General features: G+C 44.7%; 1 protein-coding gene across 6 annotated transcripts in view; it reads left to right on the top strand.

The window, feature by feature from the left end:
- The first annotated feature begins 7,500 nt into the window (after positions 1 to 7,500).
- RFC4 (replication factor C subunit 4) overlaps positions 7,501 to 10,669 on the top strand; it is a 28,385-nt gene continuing 25,216 nt past the window's right edge. For 4 of the 6 annotated variants that reach the window (XM_073359249.1, XM_073359252.1, XM_073359251.1 and 1 more), the window contains exons 1-3: positions 8,356 to 8,447; positions 8,733 to 8,886; positions 9,836 to 9,914. In XM_073359249.1, the coding sequence (XP_073215350.1) occupies positions 8,753 to 8,886; positions 9,836 to 9,914 (213 nt within the window). In that variant the 5' untranslated portion in view covers positions 8,356 to 8,447; positions 8,733 to 8,752. Of the gene's footprint in view, positions 7,643 to 8,355; positions 8,448 to 8,490; positions 8,887 to 9,835; positions 9,915 to 10,669 lie in introns of those variants that run through there. The other 2 variants (XM_073359248.1, XM_073359247.1) reach the window with 2 other exon arrangements.

The raw sequence follows: 10,669 nt of genomic DNA, 5'->3' as shown, positions 1-10,669 counted from the left end.
CAATACTTGGTTTTGAGAGGGCTGTCTGGGCACTGTATTGTTCACTGGTCACAGCTCCCAAAGGGAAGAATAGCAGTAACTTACCCAGTGAGGCCTGATAGATAAGCATGGGTGGTCCATAAGGTACCGTAGACCAGGACCTGGTCTAAGAGTGGCAGCATCATAGGATTCCATGCCAGGAGTGGTAAAGGCACAGGGCCTGAAACCTGAGGGGCTGCATTGAGAGAGACCAGAGAGCAGTCAGAAGTGCAGCTAGCCTGGTATCATGACAGTAACAATCTCCATCCCTGGGTTGCTCAGGGGGATTGAACCCTTCAGCACCAAGAAACACTGACTCCCCTCCTATGAGATAAAAGTCTTCTCTGGAAGGGATGGTTTAGCAGTATCCATGATGACGATTTGTATTATAGTTGTGGGTAGAGGCCTGAGTGAGACTTGGGCTCTCTTGTGCTAGGTGCTGTACAAACACACAGAGACAATCCCTGTACTGGCTAGCAATCCACAGGGGCAGGGTTTCTCCTCCACCCCATTATATCTTTAATGGAAACACTATATACAAATGTAAATTTCCTACAATTCAGGAAAACAGACTGAAGAGTGTAGGAAGAAAAAGATTAATATAGATTTTGCTCTTAGGTTACTGTTCAATGGGCCAGATTCCACACCTGTGGAAATCTGGAGTAATTCCTTTGAAGTGGATACTCTAGATTTATACCTGTGGAAATGAGATCAGAACCTGGCCTGTTTTGTTTATATCGTGGAACAGAATTTTATAACTTGGACAACTCGGCTGATAAAATGATGTCCAAGAGGCAAAAGAATTTGATTTCTTCATCCAATGATAGCCTGATCCATTAACAATGATCTATTAGCTCTAGAATTGAAACAGATGAGGCCAAAGCATTGTAACCAGTTTTAGTAAACAATGTACCAATAAATTACACTTTGCACACAAGAAAGATTTACAAACTCCTGTGGCCTCACCAGATAGATTTAAAAATGATTTTGATCTGCAGGTCACTAGGGTTGCCAGTTTTGGTTGGACATATCCCTGAAGGTTTCATCACATGACATAATCTTAAATTAAAATTTAATCTTTAATTCCTGGAGACTCCAGGACAATCCTGGAGGGTTGGCACCTCTATAGGTCAGCTGGGATTCTCATTATATTGGTGAAACATTTTAAATACCTCCATCAAGCGCTTAAGGAGAATGGACTCATTCAATTTATTCTAGTAAGGTCTTGCTTTCTAGCACCTAGCTGGCTACCAACATTTTAAAGGGACCTCTCTCTCACACACACATACATATCCGATGAAGTGAGCTGTAGCTCATGAAAGCTTATGCTCAAATAAATTGGTTAGTCTCTAACGTGCCACTAGTACTCCTTTTCTTTTTGCGATATCCTTACCTATATCACTAATAACAATTTAGAGTATTGAAACTGGAAAAATTTTAAAAATCAAATTTATTTAGATTCGTCCCTCCATCGGTTCCCCCTCCTTCACTACATAAGGTCAAGTTCCTGTTGCCACTTTCAAAGCCCTATGTAACTATGCCCCTCTGTTAGTCGGCTCATCTGACCGTTTGTTGGCTTCTCATGCAAATACCCCCATATACATGGAATGCCTTTCCTGAACAAGGCCTCTACCCTCTCCGCATTCTAGTCCCTCCTGGAGATGTGTTATCCTCAGATGACCAACCATGGCAAAATGGATAACAGAATAATGTATTAATTAACCACCTATATGTTGTACCTATTCCCTCAACCTCTATCCAAAGACTGTGAGCTCCTCAGGTCAGGGACTGGGACTTCTAGTCTGTTTGGGAAGCACCCGGCACATTGTGGCCACTACAGGAACGAAATAATTTTGACCTGACCAGTTAGCTAATGTCCAGGGTCTTGCAGGTTGTTTCTGTTAGGCGGAGAAATTGATGATGAGTCAGGCATTTCTTTGATGCAATCCTATTTATTTACAAAGAATGCACACAAAGTCCTATTTCCATGAATGCAGTAAGAATCAACCAACAGGAGAAAGTTTCATTACTCAATATTCCAAGACTTTTTTGAGCCAGTACTCTACCCCAAAAGCTCTCTGCTAGCTTTCTCTCAGGGTCATGCTACAAATGCTTCTTTGGCTTTTTGATACCTCCTCTGTCTGCTTCTGTGTTGTTTCTGGCTGCTTCTCGTCACACACATACACAGCTCCACCAAACAATACCTAACTCTCTGCAGTTGTACTGAGTCCTGTAGAACTGATCGATTAAATTGTCTTCACTTTATTAATATAACTTCATAAGTAAAATTTTATGAATGAAACTACATTCATTCATAAAACCAGGTACCCCAATAACTGGCCAATTGAGTTTCACTTTCAATCCAATTGCTGCTTAAATCACTGAAATTACACTGCTTCAACATTGTAACTTCTGTTCACTGTTTGCCATTCCTTACACTTGTCCATGTTGTAACCCATTTTAAAATGCTCACTTCATTTTTGCTAAACCCTGCTGTAATCTTACTAGTTTAGTTTAGATGTGTGAATGCGGTATGGATGGATGATGGAATTAACCTCCAGCCCCAGCCTGTTCTGATGAAATAAAGTGTAAACACCAATGGCTGAAGATGCAAACAACAGCCCTGACAAAGTAAGAGGAGTTCACCCTCAAAAGAAAAGAACAAAAGTACAATTGAAGAAACATCAAAGACAGGTCCCAGGCTGAAAGTCATGTCTGCAACCGACGGGTGATCAATCACACCGAACCCAGAGGCAGCATGACACAGCAAGACCTATAGACTCTGGATTCAAACTAAAGCCTACAAAAAGGATGGGTGAGATGGAAGACTTTGGAGGGGAACATTCCGCTGCCAATATGGAAGGGCATCGGTGCATGCCCAACAGAGACCCAGTTCTTCCTTGTGCCTGGCCAGTTAGCCGCCACAAGCTACGAACCCAAGCCACGAACTCAAGCTACATTCAGGACTGGTAACTATCTAGAAGCTGCAGAACATTTGATGTGTGTGTGTGTGTGTATAGGTATCAGATATTAGTTATTAGTCTTAAATAAAATTGTGTTATTATAATAAACGTGACATCTTGTCTTGTCCCCTGAGACGATCCTGTGTAGTTTTGTCTATATAACAGTCCCCAGTGAAACCCCTCTGCCCACATAGCTCAGCTCCTGATCCACCTTGTGTGTGACCTGAATTTTAGGCAGTGGCTCTTCTGATTTCATCTATCTTATTTCCAAAAGGAGTTTAACTACTACTTACATATATCCCGAATGAAAGACAGCTATTACGCCCACCAGCTTACATGAGGTTTCATCAAACTGCCAGCATAACGATACTTTTCACCACTGTGTGTCCCATTCATTCACTGTTTGCTCTTCCCGCTGGTTGGCCATTGAAAAGTGACTGGTCAGTATCACTGTCTGGTCTCGTGAACTACCATATTGCTGAAAAATCCTGGTTTTCAGCACTGAAAACCTAAAATCTAAATAAACCTGTTTTCTATTAAAGTTTTTTTTTTAATTCTATATAAACCTTTTTATTCACCTTCAGTTTTTCAAAACCCCCACCCTCATCTCTTTCCCTCTTTTTAGACAAAGCCTGAATTTTGGGCAAAACTATAGGACAGTGTCCCTTTAATTTTAAGGGCCAGGTTGAGTCCTAAAGGCACACCCATTGTACTGTTTATCTTAGGTACTCGTATAGCCCCCATAACCTGGACACCTCACTATCTTGAATGTGGTTATCTTCACAGTGCCCATGTGAGGTAGGGACACGATATTATCCCCATTTGTAACTGAAGCACAGAGAGGCTGCATGTCTTGCCCAAAGTCACCCAGGAAGTCTGTGGCAGAGCAGGGGACTTAACACCCGTCTCCCAAGTGTCAGCACCCAGACCATCCCTCCTCTCAGATGTAACAGGTGATAGCCCTAAAGAAGGTACCTATAGGTTGTGACTGTCCTAAAGTCTCTTTTGTGCTGATTGGATTAGTGCTGCATCCACCACCTGAAGGTAAATGTGACTGAGACTCAGGAGGGAGACCAGACTTCCTGGCTTGGCCTCTCTTTGTAGAGATAAGGATTAAAAGACAAAGGCCAGAGACAGCTACAGCTTATGAGCCCATCAGGAGACCAACCCAGGTGGTATAAAAAGAGGAAAAGGCAGGGAGGATAGCTGGGGCTGTCAGGAATGATTGGGTAGGTACAAGTGTTTGGAAGTTACTGGCATATCAGAAATGGCTGGAGAGCCAGGGTGGTGTGAAGGTTGCCTTCAGTTGTGTTTGGCTGTCTATTCAGGCACACAATCCACATCAATTCCTTGGTGCTCACTACCTCATTGTTTTACATGTCTTTGTAAATATGTATATGTGGTGTGGGATATAGGTTTGATTGGGATGAGTTTGGAATGGCTGCAATCTCAAGGGTTAAGGCCACACGTGACTGATTGATCATCCCTACTGAACACCAATGAAACTTTTATGCCACATCACACCATAATGTATTCTGTTTATGCCACATCTTAGAGAATTGTTTCAGAGTAACAGCTGTGTTAGTCTGTATTCGCAAAAAGAAAAGGAGTACTTGTGGCACCTTAGAGACTAACCAATTTATTTGAGCATAAGCTTTCGTGAGCTACAGCTCACTTCATCAGATGCATACTATGGAAAGTATAGAGATCTTTTTATACACACAAAGCATGAAAAAATGGGTGTTTACCACTACAAAAGGTTTTCTCTCCCCCCACCCCACTCTCCTGCTGGTAATAGCTTATCTAAAGTGATCACTCTCCTTACAATGTGTATGATAATCAAGTTGGGCCATTTCCAGCACAAATCCAGGTCCCCCCCCCCCCCACACACAAACCCACTCTCCTGTTGGTAATAGCTTATCTAAAGTGATCACTCTCCTTACAATGTGTATGATAATCAAGGTGGGCCATTTAGAGAATTGAACACACATATATAGTGCCTTAATGAACAAGTCCAGCACATTCTGGAAATTGACAAAATGATTAGAATTTAAAAATCATCTAACCTAGCTTTTCTATGCATCTGGGTGTTACAGTTATATGTAAGGCCTACCCTCTCTTGTGTGCTGATAGGACAAGATAAAAATGTTGTCTATATCACTGGAAATCCTAGGAGTCAGCTCTCATCTTTAACTCTGGACCTTAAGATGGTCACAGGTCCAAGACAGAATGTAGCAAAAGTTATTTTCAATTCCTGATCCATAGTAAAGGGGGAAAGGGAACGGTTTGGGGTCAGGGTTCTGTTTATTTTTGTTATATAGGAATGTAGGAATTGCCATGTTGTATCAAACCTGAGGTTCATCTAGTCCATAAACTGGAATGTGTGAAGTGGCCCCATTGAGTAGAGTGGATGGTGTACAGCTAAAGAGATCATGCAGGTAGGTGCAAAATAAATGCAATTTCATATTGTTACAGAAATAAAACTCTTTGAATGTAGTAAATTCTTTATGTATCTTGGGCATTTTTAAGGTGCTTTTACCATAGTGTCAAAGTACCAAATATAATCCCCATACAGAGGGTATAAACAACAATATCTTTACTATTAGAAAGAAAAAAGAGAACAATGTTAACCAGCTCAATAGCACCAAGCAGCTTCAATTGTTACAAATATGAATATCTGTTGTTAGCAAGGCTGTGATCTGAATTTCAACTGATTTAATAGTGGATGTAGCTACTGTGCCAGATAACAGGAAACGATTTACACCTCTACCCCGATATAACACTGTCCTCGGAAGCCAACAAAATCTTACCGCATTATAGGTGAAACCACATTATATCGAACTTGCTTTGATCCACTGGAGCGCGCAGCCCCACCACCTCGGAGCACTGCTTTACCGCGTTATATCCGAATTCGTGTTATATCGGTTGCGTTATATCGGGGTAGAGGTGTATTTCAAATTGCCCAAACAAAATTCTAGCCTTTTTTCCTCAGTAGAATAACACACTTTCAGTTTAATGTCTTTCCTGCAGTGTCGTTTCTAATAACTGTTTTTAGTTGCCATAGAAACTGTTTCCAGGTCTACTTTCCTCCTTTGTACAGTTCCAATTCTGAATGATTACTCTTGTTGCCATCCAGGCCACTTGCTGTCTTGTGCCTTGTTTTCAGCAATGTCTTGGTGTAAGTAGTAAAACAATACATCTGCAATCAGCCTTAAAGCCAATTATAACAGCAACTGACTCTCTAGGTATAATATATCACAGCCTGTGAGCTAATCAATAAGTAACAGCTGCATTGTTCGATCAATATATGCACAGCTGAGATAAATGGAAGCATAAAATGTAGCCATCAATAGCACCAAAATGTGGGCATATGGAATGACTAATAAGCATGCTGGGATGCATTTTTGTCCTTAAAGGGGCACTGCCATATCAATTTACAAATTGTTTGTCTGATAAGTTTTCCTCCTAATTTAGTTGTACTTTCAGATTACTAGAAATGATTTTTTTTTTTAAATTGTCAGTTTGTTTTGTGCATTTGGTAGCATTTTGTGTATAATCTGTCAATGAGTTTTCATTGTTATCTATGTGGGTCTTTCACAGAGCAGCAGTATAGAAGAAATGTTTTAAAAATAAATGATTGTCAAATCACGCATAATCAGAGGCACACAAGTCCAGGCATAAGATCTAATATACATTTTAGCTCACTTTTTTAAAATGGACAGTATTTCAAGTTAATAGCGTCCTGTTGTAAAAAAGAGCATTTCATCCCCATTGTAGTTGCAGTCTTTGTTTACATTTTTTATTTTATATTTACAAGAGAGATCACCATTCTTAATCAAAATTAGAGTTGTTTTTTTTCATAGGAAACTGCAAAAAATGACATTCCACTCATGGTAAATTTTGATAATCTGTTTATTACAAATGCTTGCATAGTGCCCATCAAAACAGGATCCCCGGTACAGGATGCAACGCACAATACTACTTTCTCCATAGCAGGCCCCCACTTTTGAAATGTGCTCCCAATGGAAAAACAATTAATCACAAGCCTAGCCTTACCCGTACATTACAGGAGGATGCACCACCATTCTGTGGCAAGATCCTAGTACCATGCAGAAGTGTCCCTTTGTGCCAAGGAGGCCTGGATGGCAATGTCATAGCATAATGCGGGTGTGAACCTGTGTGTTATGCTGCAGACCCACTGGGGCATGGCCCCATCATGGCAATGCCATCATGTTACAGCAAAGGCCCACTCCTGTGCAATGCCACCCAGCATCCCACTGAAAGGACATGGTCCTACTTGGGGCTGTAGTGGGCCCAGCTTCCCCTAGAAGGGCATTTTCTCTCCACATGCCATGATGAGGCCATGCCCCAGTGGGTCTGCAGCATGACACACAGGTTCACGCCCACATTATGCTATGACATAATGAAAATATTCGAGAAACAAGGTGGGTGACGTAATATCTTTTATTGGATCAACATCTGTTGGTGAGAGAGACAAACTTTTGAGCCACAGGGAGCTCTTCTTCGGGTCTGGGAAAGGTACTCCCTGCGTCACAGCTAAACGAATGGCGCAGCCGACTGTCCAGCGTAAGTAGTTGGCACGTATTCAAAGGGACCATGCGAGGCATGAACACCTCTGCAGTCATCGTGCCAAAAAAGGGGTAAGTGGGTTACAGATTGTTGTGATGTGCCACAAATCCAGAGTCTCTGCTCAGGGCATGTTTTTTAGTGTCTAGCAGGTTTCAGAGTAGCAGCCGTGTTAGTCTGTATTCGCAAAAAGAAAAGGAGGACTTGGGGCACCTTAGAGACTAACCCATTTATTTGAGCATAGGCTACTGATGTCTCTCCCTAGCCACGCTGCATATTTCCATTCCACCCCTTTTCCTCAGCGGCTCTCCAGGCGCTTCCCGCTCTTCAGTGTACCCCTGTACCCTGCCAACTGGCCGGGAGGCAGCGTGACCCCCACTGTACGCATGGGGCACAGAGGGGCTGCCGCCGCCGCCTTGCCCCCGGTCACACCCGGTGGAGGCGGGCAGTGAACCCCGTGGGTCTCCCACCTCTTTCCCCTTCCCCAGGCACACGCCTGACAGGGCGCTAGAAACACGAAGGAGACCGAACCCCAGCGCCCGCCACGCCATCTCCGCAGCGTCTCCTTTCACGCAAAGACGCAACACCTCCCCCGCCACCCCGGAGCCTGAGCCGCCATATTTAGTAAGCGTGGCGCTGCGCGCAGGCGCCGCCGCTGCCCGCCGCCATGTTGGTTGAGGGCAATCAGGGGCAGGGCCTGAGGCCATCCAATCACGTGACGTGTCTGCGTCGCCCATAACCAATAACCCGGGGCGCCGATGGTGACTCCTTCCGGCAGACTCGGGCCCGTCCTCCCAGGCGGAAGCGGAAGCGGCCCCGCCCCCGCATTAAAAAAAAGAGCGGGTTGGCGGGAGTTGGCGGGCGGCTGTTGCTGAGGGGGTAGGTCCCGCTCTCGCGGGCCGGTTACTGGTGTGGGCGAGGGATGCCTGGGGGGGGCTGAGCTTAGCTTAGCTTGTCGCGGCCGCCCTCCCTCCTGGGAGGGGACTCCGAGGGGCAGGGGTGGGCCCGGGGTCTGTGGTCCCCCCCCCCCGGGTGGTGGGGGTGCCCACCCTTCCCCCGCCTTCAGCCTGTGCGCAGCCTCTTCTTCCCGCCCATCTCCTCAGGGCGGGGCTCGGGGGCGCTGCTCTGGGGGGTGACACGAAGTGTGTGGGGCTCTCCCTGCAGGGCGACAAGGCGCAGCAGCCATGCAGGCCTTTCTGAAAGGCCCGTCCGCCATCAGCACCAGAGCGCCGGCGTCCAAGGAGCGAGGCGCGGCTCCCGCCGCGGGAGGCAGCGGCGAGGGCAAGCGGCTCAAACCCATCCCTTGGGTGGAGAAATAGTAAGCGCCCTTCGGCGGGGGGCGGGAGTGGGGGGGGGGGTCTGATCCGGAGCAGCTGCTGCGAGCGAAGGGCGTCCAGACTGCAGCAGGGCCGTGAGTGATTTCTGCCTGAGGGGGGTGGGGTGGAAGGGGCACCCGAAGTGTGCGTCGCAGAGTGTGTAGCCGCACTAGAGCGGCTGTATTGAGTATGGCGGAATGGAGCCATGAGGTAGCTGCATTTCTGGGGAGGGGAGGACTGGAAAAAAACTGGGACTCTGGTCTTATTCTTCCACTGACATTCATGGGAAAATCTTCCTCCGTGTAGAACTTAAATGGTGCTCTCCCCCCACCCCACCCCCACTCCCCATCAGTGTTGCAAGTTGAAAATTGAGCCCAGGTCTCTGTGCCTCTCAAATTTCCCTCAGAATGTAAATTACTAACTAGGTAGAATCCACCTTGCTTACCTGCAGGTGTATGTCTGTACAGTGGTGATCGGGTAAAAGGTTTTCTCAGCGCCTTTGATGCACGGAGCAGTAAGGTGGGTTTTTTGTTTTTTGCATATGCACTCGTGTTACTCTGATCGTAACTGCATTTTATCAAGACACAAACTATTCAATGTTTTCTAATAAGATTTTGGCACCAGCCTTTCAAGTAGCGAAGCTGTTCTAGACTCTAAATTGTAGTTGTGCTTCGGAAAGTACTTCTGTTTACAGTATAGATAGACTGGCATCTTCCTGAGAAACTGGGTGACTTTAGCATTTTTGTGCAAGATATTACGCAGTTTAGAGGCATTGCACAAAATTGCCCAGTCACTCTGTTACAAAGCTTTTCATAATCTTTCTTCCCGCCCCCTCCCCCCCCCAAAAAAAAACAAACCAAAACCTATAAGGAAAACATTCTTTTTTGGGTGAAAGTGATATTGAGAATTTTTAGTAGATACTAAAATACACTTCACTGTGTTTTCATCTAGTCGTCCGAAGTGTGTGGATGAAGTTGCATTCCAAGAGGAAGTTGTTGCTGTGCTGAAAAAATCCTTAGAGGGAGCTGATGTGAGTGCAACAAAGACATTTAATCAATCATAGCATGTTCAAGAAATTCTGATGGTTCTGTAGCAGCAGAGAACTAGCTTTATGTGCTGCTGACTTATGAGTTTCGTACTCAGGGTGGTTACCAATAGCTTGCTGTAAAATTGGGAGAGCGTATCTAGTGGGGTGACAGTCCCAGCCCCACCATGCGCAGGGGAGGTTGCACTGAGAGGCTTGCTGTGTGAAAGGGGTCACCAATACAAAAAGTTTGAGAACCACTGAAGTAGAGTACGCTTTTAAAATTTGAGGATATCACCAAGCTGGGAGGGGTTGCAAGCACTTTGGAGCATGGATTTAAAGTTCAAAATGACATTGACAAATTGAAGAATTGATCTGAATTAAACAAGGTGAAATTCAATAAAGACAAATGCAAAATACTTCACTTAAGAAGGAAAAATCAAATGCACAACTACAAAATGGGGAATATCTGACTAAGTGGTAGGACTGCTGAAATGGATCTGGGAATTATAGTGGACCACAAACTGAGTATGAATGTCAATGTGATGCAGCTGCATAAAAGACTAATAGGATTCTGGGGTGTACTAACAGGATTGTTGTATGTAAGACACAGGAGGTAATTGTCCTGCTGTACTCAGCGCTGGTGAGGTGCCAGCTGGAAAGATGTGGATGAATTGGAAAGAGTCCAGAGGAGAGCAACAAAAATGATAAAAGGTTTAGAAAAGCTGACCTATGAGGAAAGGTTAAAAAAAGGGCATATT

Source organism: Lepidochelys kempii, chromosome 9 (genome assembly GCF_965140265.1).
Source record: "Lepidochelys kempii isolate rLepKem1 chromosome 9, rLepKem1.hap2, whole genome shotgun sequence".
NCBI classification, from domain to species: Eukaryota; Metazoa; Chordata; order Testudines; family Cheloniidae; genus Lepidochelys; species Lepidochelys kempii.
The sequence above is the reverse complement of the archived record's forward strand: the minus strand, read 5'-3'. Positions and strand labels throughout refer to the sequence as shown.